We start from the raw sequence: 26,444 nt of genomic DNA, 5'->3' as shown, positions 1-26,444 counted from the left end.
CCGGAAGACTGCCGGAAGTCCCTCCCCGGACCTCAACTTTGAGGTCCTGAGTGACGTAGGGCAACCAAGCGCTCAACGTTAAAGCCCAGCTGCACGGGGTTTCCCGGTCATGAATCCACGGGTCAGCCTGTAGTCCCTCCTCCTACCACTAGGACCCAGAGCTTCAACGTTGAATAGCCTCACTGCCCCCTTGAAATTAACCCATTTTGACCTGAGATCAGATTCTAAAAATGTCTTCTACATCCTGACAGTTTTCTGAAAAAGCTATGTTTCTATGTCAGTCGTTCTTCGATTTTTCAAAAATAGCAGACCTACAAGCTCGTAGCGCGCCACTCGGTGCCGCGCTATGAGCTTGTAGATCTGCACCAAAAGGGGTTCCCGCCCAAAATGGGAGGATGGGCTAAACTAAAGCCTGTACCGTTTTTGGCGTACTCAGTTTTTTTTTAATCTGCCTCAGGTCGTTAATGGAATAAACACAAAACAACAACCACTTCTCGTCCGAGGAGGACAAGGAAAATGGTCTTATTTCTCATACTCTACTATACTTGTGAGTAGCCTGGCTAATAAGCCAGACCGAATCAGCCGTTGGCAAAAGAAAAATGTGCCTGCCGGCGGATTACGGTCTGGAGAGGCTCAATTGTACCCCCATTTCCTATACCAGAGAACTGGTGTGGCCAATCGGGACACGGTATGCAATATGGGCGGGCTTTGGTACAGTGACGTTCAATGCTTGAGACCTTTGACTGACAGTAGCTCTGACCAATTGCGTCAAAGAGAAAATGTTTGAACCCGCCCCCCCGGGAAACAAGATCCATACACAGCATCTCCAGACTCAAATACCACACGACAGTGTGATTTGAGTCTGGCTTATTAGCCAGGCTAACTTGTGAGGACATTGAAGGACATTGAAGCCCTCACAGTGACTCACAGGTCTACTATACTTGTGAGGACATTGAAGCCCTCACAGTGACTCACAGGTCTACTATACTTGTGAGGACATTGAAGCCCTCAGTGACTCAGGGGTCTACTATACTTGTGAGGACATTGAAGCCCTCACAGTGACTCAACAGGTCTACTATACTTGTGAGGACATTGAAGCCCTCACAGTGACTCAACAGGTCTACTATACTTGTGAGGACATTGAAGCCCTCACAGTGACTCAACAGGTCTACTATACTTGTGAGGACATTGAAGCCCTCACAGTGACTCACAGGTCTACTATACTTGTGAGGACATTGAAGCCCTCACAGTGACTCACAGGTCTACTATACTTGTGAGGACATTGAAGCCCTCACAGTGACTCAACAGGTCTACTATACTTGTGAGGACATTGAAGCCCTCACAGTGACTCACAGGTCTACTATACTTGTGAGGACATTGAAGCCCTCACAGTGACTCACAGGTCTACTATACTTGTGAGGACATTGAAGCCCTCACAGTGACTCACAGGTCTACTATACTTGTGAGGACATTGAAGCCCTCACAGTGACTCAACAGGTCTACTATACTTGTGAGGACATTGCCAGGTCCTTGCACTGCTCGCAGCGACACACACACACACACACACTCTAGTCTACCACACACACAGTACTCACGGGTCGGAGCGGTTCTTGTGAGCGGGCGCCAGGTCCTCGCAGCGACACACTCGGATCTGGAGCTCCGCCTTGTGCGCGTCGTGGACCAATGAGAACTGGATACGGCCTCTCACTTCCACCGCGCCAAACTCCCCCGTGCTGAACAGACTCATCATGCTTCCGCTGAGCTGTGCGCACGTACGCGCACGCACGCACGCACACACGCACACACACAATGCCCAAAGGGCAAATAGATCCTGAGTCATTGTCCTTGGCAGAGCCATCAATGGTACATTACGTGTGCGCGTGTGTGTGTACAATTTAGGCCTTTAGCAGACACTCTTAATCGAGATCGATTTACAGTAGACAAGGTAAAACACGAGGTAATACATCAAATGTTTTACATCGTTGCTGTAGGGAGGAAACCACCTAACTCCATTGTTGGGGTTTTAGATTTTTTTTTTGCACAAATCAGTGCTATTGAACCAATGGAAAGTAGTAAAAAGTGCCTCGGACGAAACCTCTCAACTCCACTGGACCCTCAAACTGTCTACTAAAGCAACCAACTCCACCACCTCTCCCCGGCTCATGGAAGTAATTGACAATATATAAAGTCACAACACCAACTTTGATGAGGCGGTATTGCTTTGTTTTCAAAATATAAGGTTTTCTTAATTTCCTGATTTTCTTTTAAATTTTTTAATTTCCTGAAAAAATGAATATGTTGGAGTTAGGTGGTGTCTTCCCGACAGCAGAGATATGCTATGTATCTATACCATATAGCTGGAGTAGTAGGCTACCAGCGGAGCTGGATGTGTGTGTGTGTGTGTGTGTGTGTGTGCACGCGTGCGTGCGTGCGTGCGTGCGTGCGTGCGTGCGTGCGTGCGTGCGTGCGTGCGTGCGTGTGTGTGTGTGTGTGTGTACCATATAGCTGGACTGTAGGCTCAGGGAGCTGGTGGTCTTCAGGGGAGTGGGATCGAGATGCGTCTCACCACTGGAGATAGAGTCAGTGTCTGCATCACGATCGTCCGAGTCTCCCTACACACACACACACACACACACACACACACACACACACACACGCACACACACGCACACGCGCACACACACACACACACACGCACACGCCAGTGAGGGCTGTACCATTTGAACGCTACGCCAGTGAGGGCTGTACCATTTGAACGCTACGCCTAGTGAGGACTGTACCATTTGAACGCTACGCCAGTGAGGGCTGTACCATTTGAACGCTACGCCAGTGAGGGCTGTACCATTTGAACGCTACGCCAGTGAGGGCTGTACCATTTGAACGCTACGCCTAGTGAGGACTGTACCATTTGAACGCTACGCCAGTGAGGGCTGTACCATTTGAACACTACGCCAGTGAGGGCTGTACCATTTGAACGCTACGCCAGTGAGGGCTGTACCATTTGAACACTACGCCAGTGAGGGCTGTACCATTTGAACGCTACGCCAGTGAGGACTGTACCATTTGAACGCTACGCCTAGTGAGGACTGTACCATTTGAACGCTACGCCAGTGAGGGCTGTACCATTTGAACACTACGCCAGTGAGGGCTGTACCATTTGAACGCTACGCCAGTGAGGGCTGTACCATTTGAACACTACGCCAGTGAGGGCTGTATGCGTCCTTTCTGACATGCTGAATTCCCTTTGTCAAGTCCCGCCCGTGGTTGAGTCCCTCTTCGCACCCATTGGTTGCTGTTTCGTGGTTGTTGGACAAAAATCCTCTCTCTACCATTGAAATAACAGGTTTTTCAGTTGCTTCGTATTGATATTCTGTGAACTCAATTCTTATTTTAAACTTGGTGTCAGTAAAAAGGAACATCTCAGGTGCAGCATGGTGACTGAAGGGCATATCATGTTTGTGTTTAGTTTTTTCCCAAAAATGATGTTTTAGCAAAATTCAACATAAACAAGGCGGAACCAGGGCAGAAAGAGCCTGCTGGTTGGTCAGTCAGGGAACAAACAGAAGGCTGGCAAATGGTGAATTCCAATACCCAAAAGCTCGGCCACTCGCTCGCTCACGCTCAGTCACTCCAGCATGGCAGTGTCGCGGTGAAATTGGTGACTTGTTATAAGTTAATATGTGACAAATCGTGTAGACATCACAGAACATCAGCGTCCTGATCATGGTGTAAAATGTCACGAATGAAGGACAACTCTTCAAAGTGCCTTTCCATTCCTTCTATACCCCTTGCAGCCTCTCTCACTCTCAAGCACGTACCAGCTGACGTCACCTAGGTCTGTGAGGGTGCAGGGATTGAGGCTTTACGGCAGACATTGGAATTGGCCGTGCGTGTGTGTCATAATCACCTCTGTTTCTCCTCTGTGGCCGTTACTTCTGCTTATACGCTCTAGAGAGAGAGAGAGAGAGAGAGAGAGAGAGAGAGAGAGAGAGAGAGAGAGAGAGAGAGAGAGAGAGAGAGAGAGAGAGAGAGACATTTAGAGCAGGGTGAAACCCCAGGATGATCCATTTTCAGTACTTTTACTCCACTACATCTCAGAGGAAAATAATGTACTTATTAGACTGATTTTGTTACCACTCACACAGATTTGGGAATATTAACACAAAACATGCACATGGGACTTCAGTTCTTGCACATGGGAACAAGACAACGCCAACGGTCATAAATACTCCTCACAAATGTGACTAAATGTGACTGAGGGACTGCCATTGGATTTTTTTGAATTTTCGTTTTTTCATGTCATATGAAAGCAGGGAATCATAGCTTCACATTGACATATTGGTTGTTCAGTTTGACCCACCGGATTTGGAGATATGGCTTATAGAGTAATGTCTTGCAGAGAAACAGCGAGTTGAGAAAACAGGCTTGAAAGGTTCACTTCTGTGGTCTAACATTACACCTAGCTACATGTTTAAGCATTTATTTCATATTTACATGTCTTCTGTGGTCTCTAACATTACACCTATAGCTACATGTTTAAGCATTTATTTCATATTTACATGTCTTCTGTGGACTCTAACATTACACCTAGCTACATGTTTAAGCATTAATTTCATATTTACATGTCTTCTGTGGTCTCTAACATTACACCTATAGCTACATGTTTAAGCATTTATTTCATATTTACATGTCTTCTGTGGTCTCTAACATTACACCTATAGCTACATGTTTAAGCATTTATTTCATATTTACATGTCTTCTGTGGACTCTAACATTACACCTAGCTACATGTTTAAGCATTAATTTCATATTTACATGTCGATTTGAGCTCTGACACTTATTTCAGACATGCTCTAGTATGTGAAGAGTCTGCCTGTGCTATTAACTCATTTTGGGGAAAAAAAGGAAAAAAAAGGTTTTTCTCCTCTGGTGAAAAGCTGTAATTTGCGCGATGGCAGGCTCTCAATCAAATCTGGTCATAAATACTCCTCGCCACCTACAAGGCACAGCACGGCAGACTCTTGGCTCTACACCAGTGTTGTTTTTGGCAGCAAATTTTGATTTTAGTTTTAGTCATACATAGTCTCTTGAATAGTTTTCACTTAGTTTTAGTCACATTTTAGTCACCTGGAATGTTTTAGTTTTAGTCTAGTTTTAGTCGACTAAATATCATAAGATCTTAGTCGACTAAATCTACAGTTGATTTAGTCGACTAAAATGTATTTTGGTGGGCCTTGATGCCGTCGTAATGGATGATGTTACACTTGCTGAAAATAGCCGATCTACAAGCTCACAACGAGTCGCAGCGTAGATCGGCTATTTTCAGCATGCCGGCCAAGTGTAAAATGACTTATACTGGATCTCTCGTCCACTAGTCCCTTCCTAACATTTTAGTCTAGTTTTTATTTGTTGACGAAATTGTCAGTATATTTAGTCTTAGTTTTAGTCATCATAGCTTAGTTTACATTTAGTTCCCATTTAGTTTTCGTCAGTGAAAAAAGGTAGTCGACGAACATTTTTCGTCGACGAAATCAACACTGCTCCCCACTACTGTGCCTCTCAGCCCTCCTTGAGCCTCACGTCCATTCCCGTCCCCTCTCAGGTCCAGTGATGCAGGCCTCCTGGAGGAGGAGGCCTCCTGAAGGAGGAGGCCTCCTGGAGGAGGAGGCCTCCTGGAGGAGGAGGACGTACCCAAAAAGATCAGGCTCCGAACCTGGGGCTCTGTGGCTGCATGCCCCCTCCCTCTGGAATACACTCCCCAAATGCATCAGAGATGCCCCCTCCCTCTGGAATACACTCCCAGAAATGCATCAGAGATGCCCCCTCCCTCTGGAATACACTCCCAGAAATGCATCAGAGATGCCCCCTCCCTCTGGAATACACTCCCAGAAATGCATCAGAGACGCCCCCTCCCTCTGGAATACACTCCCAGAAATGCATCAGAGATGCCCCCTCCCTCCCTACCTACCTTCAAAACCGCCCTGAAAACCCACCTGTTCAGAATAGCCTTCCCGAGTTTGCTTAGATTTTAACTAGTGATGGGAGATTAATCGGCAAACACATCGGTATCGGGCGATTTTAGTTGTTATTAAATTAATCGGCATTGTTTCCTTTAATCAATCAAACCGATGTATTAATCGGTCCGATTAATCGTTCTGTCTTTACAGATAAACGAGCCCAAAGTAACAGCTTGAACAGATCTACAAGCTCACAATATTAAATATAAAAGGTATTTAAGTTAATTCTGACTTGCCTAAGCCTGCAGTGCAGACACCCCGTTACATGTACTTTTCAGAATGGACAAAATTATAATTTTTCAATACAGAATGAGATCATATCGACATCAGTAATATCGGTTATCGGCCATAACAGCAATTAATTATATCGGATATCGATATCGGCCAAAATGTCTCATCGGCACATCCCTAATTTTAACTCATCACTTTTAGTGTTTTATTCATGCTTTTAATTTCTTCTCTTACTTCTTTGCATTTTTCTAATAAAGTTTACATCTTTCTACACATGTAAAGCGTCGTTGAGTACTTAGAAAAGCGCAGATATTGTCTTGTTTCCACATGTGCAAGAAGTCATTTCGGACGGTCTGCCTTCTCAGGAAAGAGGGAAACGCTCTGGAACTCTCTGTCTAAAACTCAGTACAGCTACAGTCTGATGGCAATGTGTTTAAAACTACAGTCTGATGGCAATGTGTTTAAAACTACAGTCTGATGGCAATGTGTTTAAAACTACAGTCTGATGGCAATGTGTTTAAAACTACAGTCTGATGGCAATGTGTTTAAAACTACAGTCTGATGGCAATGTGTTTAAAACTACAGTCTGATGGCAATGTGTTTAAAACTACAGTCTGATGGCAATGTGTTTAAAACTACAGTCTGATGGCAATGTGTTTAACAGAGGACTCAAATCATGGTTAATTTTGACCTGAGGACAATTCTTAAAAAATGCCTTCTAAATCCTAAATGTTTTCTGAAAAACCCATGTTTCTATGTCAGTGGTGCTCAACCTTTTTCATGTCAAGGACCCCCAGAATTATTTGGCCATGGCCATGGACCCCGTAGCGCGGCACTCTGTGAGCTTGTAGATCTGCTATTTTTCAATAGCTAAAGTACAACATAATGCTTTAAAACACCAAAAGGGGTTCCCGTTTTGAATGGCTTAAACCAAATCAACAGTAACTTCTTACATGAATAGCTCCCGACTGCTTTATTGGGATGATTATGCTGCTTCACAGTTAATGTATTGGGTCTGATAAGATTTTGATTGTTTCAAATCCAAACTTCACTTACAGAGCACATTTAAACAACCGAGATTGACCAAAGTGCTGGTGTACAGATCAGAAGCAAAAGCAAACAAGCAAGAAACACAATATAATTCAGGACTTTTATTTGATTGACTAGTGTTATTCTATTCTATTCCATTTAGAAAAGCCTCCTGTCCGCTAGCACTCGCGCTCAAACAATGCATTTGGTTCGTCCCCATCATGTAATTGTGATTTTTATGTCAAAATAAAATATCCATACATATAATAGTGCATTAAGCAACTAGTCGACTAGTAAATCCACTAGTCGACCTTGCTGGTACTAGTTGACTAGTTGATAAAAAAATAAAACGTTTATTTTTTTTTTCCTGATTTTGTAGGCCTCAAGATCAGGTAGATTATAGTTATAGTCACCAATGTACACAGTTTTTAAATGTGTAAAATATTTTATTTTTAAAAAAAAATGTTTTTTTTTTTTGTTTTTTTTTGGTCGGCTAGTCGACTAGTAAACTAGGCAACTAGTAAAAATGACTAGAAGTGAATGCCCTAACATATAACATAAACCACATCTTATACTTTGGCTATCTGAAAATGGCAGATCTGCAAGCTCCTCTGTGCGTTGGGAGCTGGTAGATCATGCCACCCCCCCAAAAAAAAAGAAATTGACAAGAAAAGAGCTGCTTACACACTCTGGTGAGAGAGAGGAGGGAAGGACGAGATTTAAAGAGGAATGATTTGGTGTTTTTCTTTTTGCAGGTCAGATTAAATGAAAACCATAAGACTGACCTGACCAGCTGCAGCTAATCATATGAATAATGGGGGTGTGTTTTAGATTAGGGCCGACCATCTGGCACTGCCGTGGGTTCGCCTAAATCGAACACACCCCGTTATTCATTTGAGTAGCTGCAGCTGTGTGGCTTAATAACACACTGCCATCATGTTTTTAACCTGAACTTGGAAAAACCAACAAACAAACTACAAAATAATTGCCCATGTGGTTTCGTGCCCTTTTTGTTTTGACCGCTTGGGAACATTAGACAATTAAATAGCAGTTTATTTTTATTTTTGGCGAAGAAATGTAGTGTATACTGTAGACTGAAAAAAAGCAGTTTACAGACAGACCTAAAGTCGGAGACAGAGAGAAACTGAAAGAGAGAGAAAGATGGCAGGCAGGCAGGCAGGCAGGCAGACAGACAGGCAGACAGACAGACAGACAGACAGACAGACAGACAGACAGACAGACAGACAGACAGACAGACAGACAGACAGACAGACAGACAGACTCATACCTGTGGATGAGGAGTTGCCGTTCACATTCTTATGAAGCTGGAGGTGAGAGACAATACAAACTGATAAGATATGAACTACTCCTCCACATACTGGACGCACGCACGCACACACACACACACACACACACACGCATGTGCGCACACACAAACGCATGCACACACAATACTGATACTATGAACTACTCCTCCACATGTGCACGCACGCACGCACGCACACGCACGCACACACACACACACACAGGTCACACATCAAAGGCACAGACCTTGGGTTGGGGGGCTTTAGTTCTGGGCGAGGGTTCAGGTGGGAGTCGCTCACGAGCCCTGAAACACCAGATGGATGTAAGTACAAATATTATAATAAAAAATAAATAAATAGGTAGGCCTAGTTAAACAACTAGTCGATCCATTGGTGTGGTTTGGCCTTAAGAATCCTCAGTATCAACTTAAGAATCCTCAGTATCAACATAAGCAACACAAGCCCTAATGTATACTTTATTATATGACAAATATCTTTCTCACTAGCTCAACATGACGACAGATTGTTGATCTGCCATTTGCCAGAAGAAGAAAAAAAGAAAAAAAAAAGGTAAATATGGAGAATGGAGCCATGTGGTTTCTGTTAGGGTTTTTTGTAATGATGCACCGAATATTCGTCCGCAGAAAATATTCGGCAGAAAATGGCTATTCGGTTTCGGTCCGAATAGGCAGAAATTATATCACCAATAGTGAATGCAATTAATGCATTCAAAAGAGCTGAATAAATGTTTTATGGACCCATAATAGTGATTATTATTTAAGTTAAGTTTTGCCATAACCATTTATTTTGCCATAAATCAGGTAGCTTTAACCCATTTTGGGTGTTTTAAACATTATGTTATAATTTAGCTATTGAAAAATAGCAGATCTACAAGCTCATAGCGCGCCACCGAGTGGCGCGCTACGAGCTTGTAGGTCTGCTATTTTTGAAAAATCGTGAAAATATTTATGTCAGAAAACTGGAGGATTTAGAAGATTTCTTATTTATTTTGAGGTCAGGCCTAAATCGGTTTTCGGCCGACTGTTTCCTATATTCGGTTTCGGCCAAGAATTTCCCTTTCGGTGCATCCCTAGTGTTTTTACTTCACTGACCCCGCTGTGGACCCCTCCAGCCTGGAGGAGGACTGCAAGGAGAGGCTGTCCGCGGCCTTCTCCGGCTGTCCGTTGAACAGTTCATTCAGAGGTACATCTGTAGCAGAAAACACGTTGAACAGTTCATTCAGAGGTACATCTGTAGCAGAAAACACGTTGAACAGTTCATTCAGAGGTACATCTGTAGCAGAAAACACGTTGAACAGTTCATTCAGAGGTACATCTGTAGCAGAAAACACGTTGAACAGTTCATTCAGAGGTACATCTGTAGCAGAAAACACGTTGAACAGTTCATTCAGAGGTACATCTGTAGCAGAAAACACGTTGAACAGTTCATTCAGAGGTACATCTGTAGCAGAAAACACATTGAACAGTTCATTCAGAGGTACATCTGTAGCAGAAAACACGTTGAACAGTTCATTCAGAGGTACATCTGTAGCAGAAAACACGTTGAACAGTTCATTCAGAGGTACATCTGTAGCAGAAAACACGTTGAACAGTTCATTCAGAGGTACATCTGTAGCAGAAAACACGTTGAACAGTTCATTCAGAGGTACATCTGTAGCAGAAAACACGTTGAACAGTTCATTCAGAGGTACATCTGTAGCAGAAAACACGTTGAACAGTTCATTCAGAGGTACATCTGTAGCAGAAAAACACCACAAAAGAGAAAAAGATGGGATTATTTAGAATCCGAGTACTTCTTCCCACCACTGGCGTTGGTACGGTTACCACGGTAACAGACTGGAATAAATCTGATTTAAAAATAAATAAAAATGAAATAGATACTTCATGTCATCTGCGTTTTTTTGATTACGGTTAACTTAAAACACTATTTAAATGTTTATTTTATACTGTAACTGTACATACAAAACGGAAAGTTTATTTATGGTTCAGTTCAGTTAGTTTATGCAATAATGTGCATACATACCGTTACCGTTTAAAAAAATATATATATATCATTTTTATCCCGCAATTTTGTAACCCATTTTTCACCCCTGTGTCAATTATCTAATGTGATCCTGGGCTCTACACACCCTCCGCCAACCTGGGGAGAGCAACGGACTTGAACTCATGCTTCCTTCATGCCTGAGTGTCCAAGTTGCTCCTTTACACCTGACAGGGGGGAGTTTCCCTGGTTGGATGCGGCGCGTGGAAGGAACACGTTATTCCAACCAGTTCCTTTCCCCTCCATCAGGCGCCCCGGCTGGCCAGGGGGAGGCAGTTTAGAGACCAGGATTACTGCATGTTTTTTGTGAGCTCTACAAGCCCACAACGCGTCGCAGCGTGACGATTCAAAATCTATTTTTTCGATTCAACTATTCTCAATCCAAAAACGAGGCTGACCTTTGCCCTTGGCGGTCCTGGCGCTGCGTCTGCGCATGGAGGCCTGCACCAGGTCGGCAGCCTGCCTGCGGTGCCGCTTGCTGCGCTCCTCGCTGAACCACGCCCCCGACAGCGTGCGCAGGCGCGTCGGGTCCTTCTCCGTCTGCTCCAGCTCACTGCAGGGGTGCAGACAGACAGACAGACAGACAGACAGACAGACAGACAGACAGACAGACAGACATTCGTCACTGAAAAAATATATAATAATAACATGCCGAGCGTTCCATACCAAATTAGCGGATTTCCCGTCCGGGTGGATCAACTGCTAGAACTCTTATTAAATTGCGCGATTTGTTTTAGTTTTAGTTTCTAGATTATATGACAGATTAGTCCATGCAGTGTTGTTGGCTGACGTTAGACCCCTCCTACGCTTTTCTTAAAGGACCAGCACCCTATATGTTTATTTTTGTTTTATTTTTATTTTTTTGTCAATTATAATATAATCAACATGATTTTGTAAAAAAAAACGGTTAGGAAGAAATTCCCCTTTAACATAATTTATTTATAACATCATCAGCCAGATTCTACAAAATGTCTTCTGGAAAAACCGTATGTTTTCTATGCCAGTCACGTGGTTCTCAAACTGTTTCATGTCAAAGACCCCAGAAGGGTCTTTCTCAGCCCCCCCACCCTTCTCCCATTGTTTCCAAGATGGCCGCAGCACCAGGAGGGGGTGGGGCGGAGGTGAGCAGGCGGGGTCGACATATGCCCTTACTGGGCTGCGTTCAAGACACTTGCCTTGTGTCTGACACCTGACTTGTGTCTACTCTGAACACAGCTTTGATGGTTGTGTGCTGCCCCCCCCTCCCCCCCAACAAACAAAATGTTTGGTCAAACCATAATATGGACTTCCATTGGAAATGCATTGGAGCGGCCATTAAACACAGACACAAGACAAACGCAAGACAGGTGTCTTGAATTTGTGAAGGCAGCCCAGTAAGGGCATAGGGTCACCTCCGCCCCACCCCCTCCTGGTGCTGTGGCCATCTTGGAAACTAAACACAATAGAGAGTATGCGCGTGACATCATCATCAAACCCGGAAGTTATGCAGGAATGCCTACTGAGTGGCAAAAAACTACTTTCTGGCCTTGACAGCCCATGCATCCAAACAGAAAAGTCCTATCTGATTGCATTAAACAACATTAAACAATGTTAAACTCACTTTGCCTGTTGCTTTGCCACTCGATGTGCCACTCACTTTAAGCATGCACATACCCTCTATATAAACAACAACTATTTTTGAAAAATCGAAGAACGACTGACACAGAAACATAGCTTTTTCAGAAAACTGTCAGGATGTAGAAGACATTTGTAGAATCTGATCTCAGGTCAGAATGGGTTAATGGTTGCATACAATAATACGCGTATCTAAATGATAACACGTACTGTAAGTGTCACATGTGGACAGAAGGGCATCGATTGTGATTAAATCTGATTTATCTGCTAAAACAAGTCGGGGAAAATATCAGTATGCACAAAATAATTGAATTTGAGGGTAAATGGTGCATTTATATAGCGCCTTTATCCAAGGCGTTTTACATAGATTGTGGGATTACATTCACCCATTCACACACCGATTGTGGCGGAAGCCATGCAAGGCACCAACCAGCACATTGGGAGCAATTTTGGGGTTCAGTGTCTTGCCCAAGGACACTTCGACATGTAGACAGGAGGAGGAGCCGGGATTCGAACCGCCGACCCAGGGATCATTGGACGACCTGCTCTACCTCCTGAGCCACAGCCGCCCCTAGGGTAAATGTGAAGACTAGAGAGAGTGGCAAAATGACGTCCCTGGATCACTTCAATGCTAGAGACAAGATGAAATAGGCCAGAGACAATGACTTGACATGTAACACGGGCCGACAGCCGGGACAACAGAACCACACCCATGACAATGGAGAGCTAGTGTATACAGTACACCTCAATGTACAAGCAGAAACATGTTGTGACAGACCAGGTGGGCCCAGGTGCAGACCAGGTGTGACAGACCAGGTGGGCCCATGTGCAGACCAGGTGTGACAGACCAGGTGGGCCCAGGTGCAGACCAGGTGTGACAGACCAGGTGGGCCCAGGTGCAGACCAGGTGTGACAGACCAGGTGGGCCCAGGTGCAGGCCGGCGTGAGACAGACCAGGTGGGCCCAGGTGCAGGCCGGCGTGAGACAGACCAGGTGGGCCCAGGTGCAGGCCGGCGTGAGACATGCTGTGACAGACCAGGCGGGCCCAGGTGCAGACCAGGTGTGACAGACCAGGTGGGCCCAGGTGCAGACCAGGTGTGACAGACCAGGTGGGCCCATGTGCAGACCAGGTGTGACAGACCAGGTGGGCCCAGGTGCAGACCAGGTGTGACAGACCAGGTGGGCCCAGGTGCAGACCAGGTGTGACAGACCAGGTGGGCCCAGGTGCAGGCCGGCGTGAGACAGACCAGGTGGGCCCAGGTGCAGGCCGGCGTGAGACAGACCAGGTGGGCCCAGGTGCAGGCCGGCGTGAGACATGCTGTGACAGACCAGGCGGGCCCAGGTGCAGACCAGGTGTGACAGACCAGGTGGGCCCAGGTGCAGACCAGGTGTGACAGACCAGGCGGGCCCAGGTGCAGACCAGGTGTGACAGACCAGGTGGGCCCAGGTGCAGACCAGGTGTGACAGACCAGGCGGGCCCAGGTGCAGACCAGGTGTGACAGACCAGGTGGGCCCAGGTGCAGGCCGGCGTGAGACAGATTTGATTAAATAAAATCAGCCATGCCAGGCATGCTTTCTGATCTGTTTTACAATGATGTGGGATTTAGTGAAATCCTTTCTCATCACTAGGTGCGTTTCCATAAAGCCTTTTTTTTTGCGCATTAAGGTTCTTTCGCAAAATCTCCTGGATGGAAACACCTCAAAATGCGCATAAGTCTGCATTTTTCGCAAAAACACTTTTTCGCTTGAAGGTGGCGGATTTTGGGGCTATATCGAAAAAGTGAAATGCGCAAATGGTGTATGGAAACACTTGCGGAAAAGATTTCTAATTAGAAAACATTGAACTCGCATTATATCGCTTTTGAACAGTTGGAAAAGAAAAAAACACATACGTGATGGTGGGTAGTGGACTTGCGGAGTGATCGAACGGGAGGGTGGGTGGGATGTGGATACATACATTATTATATTTACACACTCGAGTCTCGAAGCCTATGTCTGCAGGCTGAGGTTCTTTTGCTCTCCCCGGTGAGGGCGTTTGCCGTTGATCATGAAGTTAGATCGGTGATATTTCTCCTAAACAGCTCGGAACGAAACGGACGAGAGGAGACTAGTAGTAGTCAACAACAGAAGCGACATCAACACGGCCAAAATGGAAATGTACTGTCAAGTCGCAGGGCAGGGGTCCCGATCGTCCCTGTACTTTGAAAACGAAACTATATCAGCCCCTGTCTAGACAAAAACACACGCCTATTTATTTAACAGACAGCCTGTTTGAAAGACAGCCTGTCCCAGTGGCCCATCTGGACAGCGGACCAACTTGAATAGCCTAAAAGAACGTCAAATGCACCGTGGTGAAGAACAAATCAGAAGTGTGTGTGCGTGCATGACATGATAAAATAATCGTGTAAGATTATCCTGTAGTGTGTGATGCAGATGCTATCAGATTTCAGACATCAAACGGTGTAACGAAGAGGCCTTGTGCACTCCTACAAGGACAGGTGCGTCGGAGCCGGCAACCAAATGCGAATCATGTGAAGAAAAGGTCCCGCACACTGTCTTTCACTCATAGAGCAGTAGTTTTATTAGATGACAACGTTTCGGTCTAAACGACCTTCGTTTAGACCTTCGGGATACCTGATGAAGGTCGTTTAGACCTTTTCTTAACCACATATTACAGTATACTAATAAACAACAATACACTATAGAAACAATACCCAACACATACAACAACTTGCTTTTAGAAGCTGGCTATTTAGCCAGCTCCTATAATGGGAGGACTTGAAGATAACAACTACTATCGGACCACAGGCGGATTATGAAATAATCCGCCCTACTAGGGGCAGCTGCCGGAAAACAAACTTGTAAAAAGCTTAAGGCTACCCGCCCTCCCATCAGCTACACTGATAACTATTTTCAAAGTGATTCAAGATGATCTCTGCAGCAGCACAGGCTACACAGAACACTAAAGGTGGTTGCACACCAGTGTTGTTTTCGTCGACTAAAACTAAGACGAAAAATGTTCGTCGACTACCTTTTATCACTGACGAAAACTAAATGGAAACTAAATGAAAACTAAGCTATGATGACTAAAACTGAGACTAAATATATTAACAATTTCGTCAACAAATAAAAACTAGACTAAAATGTTAGGAAGGGACTAGTGGACAAGAGATCCAGTATAAGTTATTTTACAATTAGTTGCATGCTGAAAATAGCAGATCTACAATAGATCAGCTATTTTCAGCAAGTGTAAAAACAGTCATTACAACGGCATCAAGGCCCGCCTAAATACATTTTAGTCGACTAAATCAACTGTAGATTTAGTCGAGTAAAATCTTATGATATTTAGTCGACTAAAACTAGACTTACACTAAAACATTCCAGGTGACTAAAATGTGACTAAAACTAAATGAAAACTATTCAAGAGACTATGACTAAAACTAAAATCAAAATTTGCTGCCAAAAACAACACTGTTGCACACCGGCCGCGTTTCTCGGAAAACCGATGGAGAAACACCGCTAAAAATCCGAATTTGCATCCGATTAGCGCCTGGTGTGTGGAGACCTTAACCCTAACACTAACCCTAACCCTAACCCGGTGTGTGGAGACATTAACCCTAACACTAACCCTAACCCGGTGTGTGGAGACCTTAACCCTAACACTATATTATTAATCCATTTAGGCCCGACGTCGAAATTTAAAAAAAAATCTTCTAAATCCTGACAGTTTTCTGAAATAGGCCTACCCTATATGTTTCTGTATCAGTGGTGCTCAATATTTTATGTCAAGGACCCCAAAAATTATATGTAATTGGCCGCCGACCCCTATCTGAAAATATGTTGTTCCAGGGACCCCACAGAAGCAAAGATTTGAGTTAAAAACGTTCACTCTGTAACAATATACATTCAAAGATTTCAGGCGCATTTTCACGATTTTTCAAAAATAGCAGACCTACAAGCTCGTAGCGCGGCACTCGGTGACGCGCTATGAGCTTGTAGGTCTGCTATTTTTCAATAGCTAAAGTATAACATATAATGCTTAAAACACCAAAAGGGGTTCCCGCCCAGAATGGATTTTAACAGACCTGCATCTCAACAGAAAAGTTACAGATAACAATGCTGTTTTGCAAGTTTACCTCTAGATAAACTGGCTGGGTAAACAAGCACTTCAAAGGCATTTTCGGTTCTTACTCGTGACAACGTCTACAGACTGCAAAGTCAACGTCTAGGGCTGTTTCCAGGAGGACTTTTGGGGCTCAGATATTGACTACTGTATTAGGCCTTTTGACAATAAATAAGTTAATAAACAGCGACAGCTGAATTCACGCATTGGCTATAGCGTGTGAAAACGTGTATGTCACCAAGAGGAGGGCGGCGTCTGAAAAGCTAGGGACAGCCCTCTCGTGGGCATTCAATTCTAGCCCACATCACTCAGAATAGAGTGACGGTGGTATGTTGTTGTAAATATTGAGCTCGTTCTTGGCGACAACATAGTGAACCAACACCAGGATGGATAGAAAGAACGCCGGGCCCAAATACATTACAAGGACAAGGAAAATGTTGTGAACAAACACGGCTGTGCTTAGATACTTTGTTGAACGTTATGTCTCTGCGCCCGTGCGCCGTACAGCCGAGATCCAAGCCATTCTACGTCTTTTTGTAAACTCGTCAATCTGGGTTCCTTGATGCTGTCTCCATGCTGGAAAGCTGAACATCTAATTCCGTTTTCTGTCTGCACCATTGTGAGGTCAGTTTAAAAAAAAACGTATACAAGCACACTGGATAGTCGCTCAATGTAAACAAACCAGACAAGCCAACAAGTATGGCGGCCGCTACCACGTGACACATATGTTGACGCCCCCTCCAGGAGATTTTGGTACACACTATAGAGCGTCGCAGTCCCGCCTCCTTTCATGACGACACCAGGAAATTAATCCCAATGCATTTTTCCTCATAGACATTTCAAAAAGTATTTATTTAAAGACCTTTTAAGCGTCGTGCGAAGCCAACTCGAGTCGTGACAAATCATGACAACAAACAATATTTTGGACCAAACAAATACTTACAAAGAAGAAAAACAACTAAAAAAAGTGTTGTAACCTGCCGTTTTTTTTCCTACTTTCTAATTCTTTGTTTGGCCCAAAACATTGTGTTTATTGTCATGATTTGTCACAACAAGAGTTGGCTTTGTCCGCAGCGTAAACGTCTTTAAATAAATACTTTCTGAAAAGTCTATGAGGAAAATGAACGGGGATTTATTTTCCGCGTCTCTCGAGGGGGCGGGACTGCGACGCTCTATAGGGGCACCGTGAGCTCTTGGGCCCCTGGGTGACTGGATCTGAGCCAATCACAGGCCTGTGTGGTAATCCAACCCGGGATTGGACAGGTTAAAAAAGGTAATGCATGTATTTATTCCAGTGTGACCAGAAGCAGGGATAAAACATATCCCCCACCGGCCGTAAAAAAACGCACGCACGCACGCACGCACACACGCACACGCACACGCACACGCACACGCACCAGCTCAGTGGACTTGTGGTTAGAGTGTCCTCCCTGAAACTGGGAGGTCGGTTGGGGTTCGATCCCCAGGCCGGGTCATACCAAAGACTGTAAAAATGCCAATGCCTCCCTGCTTGGCACTCAAGCATCAAGGGTGCCAAGCTGAGTGCCATTGCACTCGGTAATGGGTGAAATACATGAGAACACATTTCGCATACAGCACAGTGTACGTGACAAATAGTGGGGCTTTTAACTTGTTTTAACCTTTACACACACACACAATAAAAGGTCCATTCATTATATTGTCGCTAAACACCAGACGTATGGAATGTTAATATTTCCTCAGAAACCGCATGACTTTTACCGTATTAGCGTGGCGTGTATGTATATACGTAGTCTATACTAGTCGGTGGATGTTGATGATTAGCATAGCTGAATGGATCAGCCACTCGGGGGGGGGGGGGGGGGGGGGTAGGGGGGGAGAGGGGGGGGGGGGATAAGCGTTGACCTCTGACCTGACCCGGCCCTTGTCGCGCTGCCGTAGCTCCTCGTCTCGCGTCAACACCGCCAAGATGGACGCCTGCTCCTCCTCCGTCAGGTGGTTGAGGTCCAGGACATCCTCCCCCTCTCCCTCCATCCCTGACACACATATACACACACACGCGCACACACGCACACACACAGAAATAACAAGCAGAAGCAGAAGAAAGCAGTTCCTATTTGTACACACTGCACCCTTGTTGCGTTTGATATATGACTGTATGCTCAATACTTACTGTCCTGAGGCTGCAGGTTTTACACGTGCTTCAATCAAGACACATTGAGATATTTTGAGACACATTTCTATTCTGGTTTCATCTACTGTATATAATATAGCATGTTCTCACGGCCGGGTGGAAAATGTCCAAAACCAGGATTCAAATTCAACAATATCTAATTTTGGAATTTTTTTGTGTGAGGCTGTAGAGCTGTGGTTTTCTTGTAGTCCTCGCCTCGCGGTCCAAGTAGTCGAGAAAACTCTTGTCCTTTTGAGACTATCTGAGCAACCGCAATCTGTCGCCAGTGTTCTAGCGGCAGCTAGAGGCGGGATCAAGGCATACACAGTGCTGCCCTGATCCCGCCTCCAGCTTCCGCTGATTGGCCAGGCCGTTTGGTGGCCGGAGCAACTAGTCTGCCTGAGAGTTCCCAGATGGGAGCAGGAGGGGGGGAACCCAGTGTACTCTCTGCTGCCCCATCTGGCGGAGTCAGGTTAGTTCTCTCTATGCAGGAGAAAAACCGAATGGCGATCAGTGACGGAGTGCGCGCACTATAGTACCCCGGAGGGGAGGAGCTATATACGATCCGCCCAGAATCGGAAGGGTTACGATTGGATCTTTTATACACTCACACTAGACCAGGGGTTCTCAACGTTTTTGGCCGGGGACCCCCGGAAATGCTTTGGCAATGTCTCGGGACCCCCGCCCCACCCCCTCCCGACCCCCAATATAAATTGACTGCTACAATAACCTTAAACCATTTAGACCCCCCCGAGCGTCAAAAATGCCCGATTATCGGCTAGTGTACGGCCACCTTAAGCGAATTGCTCGCTAATGCTTGTTCACATAACCAAGGTTATGTTATCACCCAAAGTTTTCAACCAGTGGTCCTTCAGGGAAGGTTCCAGGTGGTCCCCAGCTAAATGATGGAGAGTTGGTAACCAAATCGACCCTTATCTTTAACTCTCGAGTATAAAATGAACGGGTCCATTTGGTTTAATTTTACGCTCTCAAGAGTTGCATTATTGCTAGCCATCCATCTGCATTACTTCATTTACACAAAGTCTACATACCTATAGAGAATGTAAATTGTTATTTTTGTGAACATCTGCCTGTTGTCTCTCCTAAACCACATCAATAGGTACTGCTTGGAATTGTGGACAAAATCTTATCCAACGAAAACAAAAGTCTTGGCTCTTGAGTCTAAAATCACATCAAATGGTGTTTCCATGGCTTAAATTCTGAATAAATAATGAGCCTTGATATGAAAAGGGTTGAAAACCACTGCTGCAGTGTGGTCAAGTAGCTAGGGCATTAATTTACGACATAAGTCGTAAATTAAGTTAAAACCCATTCTGGACGGGAACCCCTTTTGGTGTTTTAACTAAGCATTATGTTATACTTTAGCTATTGAAAAATAGCAGATCTACAAGCTCATAGCGCGCCACCGAGTGGCGCGCTATGAGCTTGTAGATCTGCTATTTTTGAAAAATCGAAGAACGACTGACACATAGAAACATAGCTTCTTCAGAAAACTGTCAGGATGTAGAAGACATTTTTTAGAATCTGATCTCAGGTCAAAATGGGATAATAATGGCCTGCCCTTTTAGAGTATATCATAAAGTACATACAATACATAATACAATGACTTTACTGTATGTCAAAGACTTACTGGTACATGTACAGTAAGTATATCCAACAGCCGTCCTGTCCCAGTACAGCTTATACTAGGTGTACCGTGTATGTAATGTAATAATAAGACAATGATTGCATTCATTGCAATTTTACATAAAAGTTAAACTGCATTCCCTGGATTAGCATAGTAGTACTGTCTGTAAACATCAGTATAATAAATCAAGGCATCATGTGCTAAAAGAGGAAGCTCTGTGTGCGTGCGTGCGTGCGTGTGTGCGTGCGTGCGTGCGTGCGTGCGTGCGTGGTTATCAATAGCTTAACTGGTCATCAACAGTATTTAGTTATTATCAAGAGCTTAACTGGTTACATTTAGGCCTGACGTCGAAATAAGAAAAACGTTCGCTCTGAAAGAATATACATTCAAAGATTTGTGCCGCATTTTTACGATTTTTCTAAAATAGCAGAACCTACAAGCTCGTAGCACACCACTCGGTGGCGCGCTACAAGCTTGTAGATCTGCTATTTTTCAATAGCTAAAGTATAACATAATGCTTAGTTAAAACACCAAAAGGGGTTCCCGTCCAGAATGGGTTAAAGTGTCTCATTTCATTTCAATGCGAGAAACCAGTGAGTTCGTCAGAGCGTTAAATAGGAAGTGTATATTGTTGCGTGTTGGTTTATGTTACCAAACTTCTGGTCTATTTATGAAATGTACTCGCTTCATCTGCCAGGAGTTTGACATCCAGTCGTGTACTCCAGCTATGTACAGTGTGAGCACGTGTACATAGCCGATCTACAAGCTCACAACGTGTCACATCAACGTGCCGTGGGCTTGTAGTCTAGTAGTTGTAGATCTGCAATGTCTGCACATTTTTGGACAATGGTTTGAACATGAATATGCAAAAATAATTGCAATTATCTCAAATAGTTTGGCCGTGGCGTGGACCCTTATGTGCCAAGCCTCAGAGCCCCCATAAGGGTGAATGTGTGCTGTTAAAAAAATGTGAATTCAATATGTTTTTCATAATATTTAAAAAGCAAAATAGTCCATCTACAATGTCACAATTAATGCAGGTTTCATGTGCGTATATAGCAGCCAGGCCAACTACAGTGTTCTATTTCAACATTATAACCTATAGTCTGTATATTATTATTATTATCATTTATCATCATCATCATCATCACATTTCACCTCCATCAGTGAACGGGTGAAAATAAAACGTTATATTACTGTGTGTGCGTGTGCGTGTCCGTGTGTGTGTGCGCGCGCGCTTCTGTAGACTTACCGCTGTGCGATCAGCGCATGCGCCCAAAATGTCTTGTCAAGCGGTTGTTAGTCAGTTAGTTGTTTTTTGTTTGGCAAACAGGATCTGAACACACACACACACACACAAACCAACACTTGCACCACACACACACACACACAGACAGACAGACCACACGCACACAACATAAAGCAGAAAGTATTGTTAAACACGCTGTTGTTTATCTGTTCTGTCCACACGCACAGGTAACTATAGGACTGGAGATATAGATGCCTGTCCTCCCACGAGTCCCACCCTTGGTAAATATAGGACACTAGTCAACTGCAAGTTGCAGTCTGCAACGCTCTCTCGCTCTCTCTCTCTCTCTCTCTCTCTCTCTCTCTCTCACACACAAACACCGCGAGAGACAGGACACCTGTTACTTCTCTCTCTCTCTCTCTCTCTCTCTCTCTCTCTCTCTCTCTCTCTTTACACTCTCTCTAAACATGTAAACTCACATTCTGACTGAAGAAAAAGTAACAAAATAATATATAGGCCTACCTTATTCGTGCGTCACGTAGGCTACGACGCTTGAAGCCACGACATCTTATGTATGAGGTTATGTGTGTGTGTGTGAATGTGAAGCATTTACCCAAATCAATAGGGTTTCTTTCTCCATGAGCAGCGCAACAGTAAGCTATGTGTGTGTGTGTGTGTGTGTGTGTGTGTGTGTGCTTGTATACTGACTGGCTACCTTTTTGCTTTGGGCTAAAGTTTGAGTCGACACGACCCAACAAGTGAAAACACGCCTCCTCCCTCCATGAGTCTCAGGACTCATGTGCAGCTAAACACAGAACAAACATAGCTCTGGTCCATATAGCTCTAATGCGTAAATGCAACGCAATTAGAGCTATGGACCAGAGCTAGAACAAACATAACTTTGAGGGACAGTGGCTAGTGTGTGTGGGATTATACAAGAAGAGTGGGCAATAATAAGGAAAGACATCTTCCTTTTTCTTTTCTTTTCTTTTTTTTTTCCTTCTATTTTTTCCAAACCTATAACAATAGTCCTATTTGAAAAATGGTCTTAAATCAATTTAAAGTAGCCTATATACATGATGATTTGAATATGTACAGTACATCATTATCAGATTTCAATTTCTTAATTTATGCCCAGAATGATTGGATATACAGCTTCTGTAGAACTAGTAGACCTTAATTGTGAAATGTTCAATCGTTTTCTAATCATGTATACTACTATATTTTTGAGTGGTGTAAACCACTCCTACGACTGGCTTTGTTAGTTTACGTGTCTGTCTGTCTGTCTGTCTGTCTGTCTGTGCTCAAAAAATGAGCATGGTTGCTACGGTCACCCAGTTCACACGTGTGATTTCATTACGTCAGACATTACGTCAGACCACAGCTGATCAGTCTATATAAGACCTTACACCACTCAGTTCACACGGGTGTGATTTTTTTTGTACATTTTGGGCCAATGTTGCATCATCCAACACTCCCCAGTCCCCAGTTAGTCCGGCAGCCGAGGAGGACGGTGGGACATTTGGTATATAGTCTTTTTTTATTGGCCTAAAATATTGTCTATATTCGTGAATCCACTTGCTGACCGGCTGAAAGTATTGGGCAATTGTTTGTATAGTGGTTTCTTGTGACCCTACCATTAACATCCTATGGCAGGCAAAAATGTCAAACTTTCCTTTTGCTTTAAGTAGCATGTGACATGTCAAACTAGGTGGTTTTCATGATTCGCATTAGTTTTTCACAAGATACACTCCTTGGGCTAAAAACGGCCATGGCTATGGCTGCTTTTAGCCCAAGGAGTGTATTTTGTGCGAAACTAATGCTTGGAAATTGGAATGGATTCAGAATCATGAAAAAAAAAACCCTAGTTTGACATGTCACATGCTACTTAAAGCAAAAGGAAAATTTGACATTTTTGCCTGCCATAGGATGTTAATGGTAGGAGGGTCACAAGAAACCCCTATAAAAAGATTGCTCAATACTAACAGCCGGTCAGCAAGTGGATTCATGAATGTATGTATAGCTAATTACCATTAGCTTTAGAAACGGGTAGATTCATTGGTACTCCTGAGGTAGCCTGGCTAATAAGCCAGACTAATATCACACAACACTGTCGCGGTATATTAGTCTGGGCTGGCTCCACTCACCCTGGCCAAGACCTACGCTGAAAAGACTATCAGCGGAAGTGGCGGAAGTGTTGCGTGTAAGATAACTACGTCACGCGGTGCGGCTGTGTTTACTAGTCCCCACCCAATGATCATTTCAGCGGGAATACATTTTCGGGAACACAACGCTGCGATTGGTCAAAAAACGTTAACTTCCGGGGGGGGGTTACACGGCGGAAGTCCTGCCTTAGATAGCTTATTTGTCCTAGGTTGTGACCAGGCTCTTCTTTTTCGCAGTTAAGTGAGCCTGGGACCGAGGCTAGGCTCCACTTGGATTTCATTTCCCGGGGGGCGGGTTCAAACATTTTCTCTTCGACGCAATTGGTCAGAGCTACTGTCAGTCAAAGGTCTCAAGCATTGAACGTCACTGTACCAAAGCCCGCCCATATTGCATACCGTGTCCCGATTGGCCCGACCTGTTCTCGGTTGTAGGAAAGAGTCGTGCTACTGAGCCTCGCCAGACCGTAATCCGCTGACAGGCAATTTTTCTTTGCCAACGGCTGATTCGGTCTGGTTTATTAACCAGGCTAGTACTGAGGAGGACAGAGTATGTTTACTGTGTGATTTGAAAGAAATTGAAAATGAAATTCATTTTTTGTTTTACTGCCCATTATATGAAGAATTAAGACATGTATTATTTTGTAAAATTACAACCATCTGTGTTAACCTTTTCTGGTTAGAGGACTACGAAAAACTGGAATTTTGTTTTAGGTATTTTTGCTTTAGCAGACTTTGTATGCAAAGCGTGGGAAAAAAGGCAGAATGTTTTGTTTGTGTAAAAAAAAAAAAAACTGTTTCTTGTACACAATGCAATACTGACGCAATGATTTGTATGCTGTGTCCTATAAGTCCATGTGGGCGGGGCGCCTTGGGTGCATGACGCATAAATAAATAATCTATCCATCCATCCATCCATCCCTCTCTCCCTCTCTCTCTCCCTCTCTCTCTCTCTCTCTCTCTCTCTCTAGCCTATAGACAATATTTTAGGCCAATAAAAAAACACTATATACCTTAATGTCCCACTTTAAACAAAAGAAGCCTGTCGGCTGCCGGACTAACTCTAGACTTCCTTTCACTGGAGTTGGATGTGCAGGAATCTGGCACAGGGCGGTCCATGCGCGTGCACGTGCACACACACACACACACACACACACACACACACACACACACAAACACACACGGATGTTTTTCCACAGGGAGGGATGGTAACTTTTTTGTATTCCCTGTGGTTGACCACACCTGCAAGCTAAACAGACTTATCAAGCATGATTTGCAACACAGCTTTTTGTGCTTCATTGCACAATTTGCGCACAGCTGCGTGGTGGGAGTGTACACATACACTTAACTAGCAAAACCAGCTTGAACATGTGATGATGTACGGGGGGGGGGGGGGGGGGGGGGGGGACATCATGATCCACAACAGGGAGAGAAAGAAGACCTATTCAGGAAGCCTTTTGTCAACAGACTTGGACAACAGCCATGGTGTTGCCATGGGTCTGCCAAGTAGGGATTCCTTTATGCGGGCCCAGGCATGCCTGCCTGCCTGCCTGCCTTCAACCAGCCTGCTACAGTGGACAGTGGGTCCAAACAGGCAGGCAGGCGGTATACCGGTACCCCGGCTGGCCTCCATCATAAGATGTGTATAGAGGGTATGCGCATGCTTAAAGTGAATGGCACATCGAGTGGCAAAGCAACATGCAAAGTGAGTTTAACATTGTTTAATGTTGTTTAATGCAATCAGATAGGACTTTTCTGTGTGGATGTCTGGGCTGTCAAGGCCAGAAAGTAGTTTTTTGCCACTCAGTAGGCATAACTTCCTGGTTTGATGATGTCACGCGCATACCCTCTATAGTCTACTACAAGTTCTGAGGAGGGGAGTTATTAGCCAAGGTCATCATGGGCCGTTTATTTTATTATTATTATTTTATCATCTTTTTTTATCTGAATTTAACACAATCAACGGACAATGGAGGGCCAATGGAGGGCCCCAGGAACCCTTGGCCAATGGAGGGCCCCAGGAGGGCCAATGGAGGCCCCAGGAGCCCTTGTCAGGGCCTCAAACCCAGTGCCATGTGTCCAGTTTCCCCAAAAGGGCCCCTGAGAGAGCCAATGGCTAATTTGGCCCAGCTGGGAACCCATTTGGTAAAAAAAATTAAAGGACCACTTTTCTGCCCCTTTGTTTTTGCCCCCCACCACTCGCACCTCCCTTTTTTGTGTAGAAACAGGAACTTGGGTTGGTCCCCCCCCTTTCTTAGTCCACTTCCTCTCGGATGCTTCTGTGTTCATTCTTACTAACAACAACACTAGTCTGTCTTGAGAGCAGAAAGGAGACAAGTCAGGACTCTGGGCGACTGTGGCTCAAGAGGTAGAGCAGGTCGTCCAATGATCCATGGGTCGGCGGTTCGAATCCCGGCTCCTCCTGTCTACATGTCGAAGTGTCCTTGGGCAAGACACTGAACCCCAAATTGCTCCCGATGTGCTGGTTGGTACCTTGCATGGCTTCCGCCGCAATCGGTGTATGAATGTGTGTGTGAATGGGTGAATGTAATGCACAATCTATGTAAAGCGCCTTGGATAAAGGCGCTATATAAATGCACCATTTACCATTTTTACCATTTAGGACACGATACACATAGAACTCCCCCAAATATTCTGCTCATTTCCCACTGCTGCTAAAGGTGATTTACCTTTGGACTGTATCGCCTTATTTGAAGAATAGTCTAACAAGTAATGTAAAATGATTTGAACATGCACAATCAGACTTAAAGGAGCATTCAGTGATTTGGGTGATTTGGCCAACAATCACAGGCGACAGGCCAACCCATAGAGTATTAAAAGGATAGAGACTGAT

General features: G+C 44.5%; 1 protein-coding gene across 4 annotated transcripts in view; it reads right to left on the bottom strand.

The window, feature by feature from the left end:
• The window catches only part of LOC306938828 (synaptotagmin-like protein 1), a 53,493-nt gene extending 31,286 nt beyond the window's left edge, over nt 1–22,207 (bottom strand). For 2 of the 4 annotated variants that reach the window (XR_013791776.1, XM_079523149.1), the window contains exons 1-10: nt 21,951–22,207; nt 21,432–21,546; nt 18,271–18,394; nt 11,041–11,195; nt 9,694–9,790; nt 8,829–8,886; nt 8,566–8,602; nt 3,908–3,948; nt 2,499–2,612; nt 1,596–1,762 (exon numbers count right to left, since the gene is read on the bottom strand). Coding sequence is in view for 3 of the 4 variants with exons in the window: in XM_079523149.1 (XP_079379275.1) it covers nt 1,596–1,762; nt 2,499–2,612; nt 3,908–3,948; nt 8,566–8,602; nt 8,829–8,886; nt 9,694–9,790; nt 11,041–11,195; nt 18,271–18,392 (791 nt within the window). In the remaining variant the exon portion in view is untranslated. The remainder of the gene's footprint in view (nt 1–1,595; nt 1,763–2,498; nt 2,613–3,907; nt 3,949–8,565; nt 8,603–8,828; nt 8,887–9,693; nt 9,791–11,040; nt 11,196–18,270; nt 18,395–21,431; nt 21,547–21,950) is intronic. The other 2 variants (XM_079523150.1, XM_079523151.1) reach the window with 2 other exon arrangements.
• Nucleotides 22,208–26,444: the final 4,237 nt, after the last annotated feature.

The sequence above is a fragment of the Electrona antarctica genome (genome assembly GCF_951216825.1).
Source record: "Electrona antarctica genome assembly, chromosome: 15".
Lineage (NCBI taxonomy): Eukaryota > Metazoa > Chordata > Actinopteri > Myctophiformes > Myctophidae > Electrona > Electrona antarctica.
The sequence above is the reverse complement of the archived record's forward strand: the minus strand, read 5'-3'. Positions and strand labels throughout refer to the sequence as shown.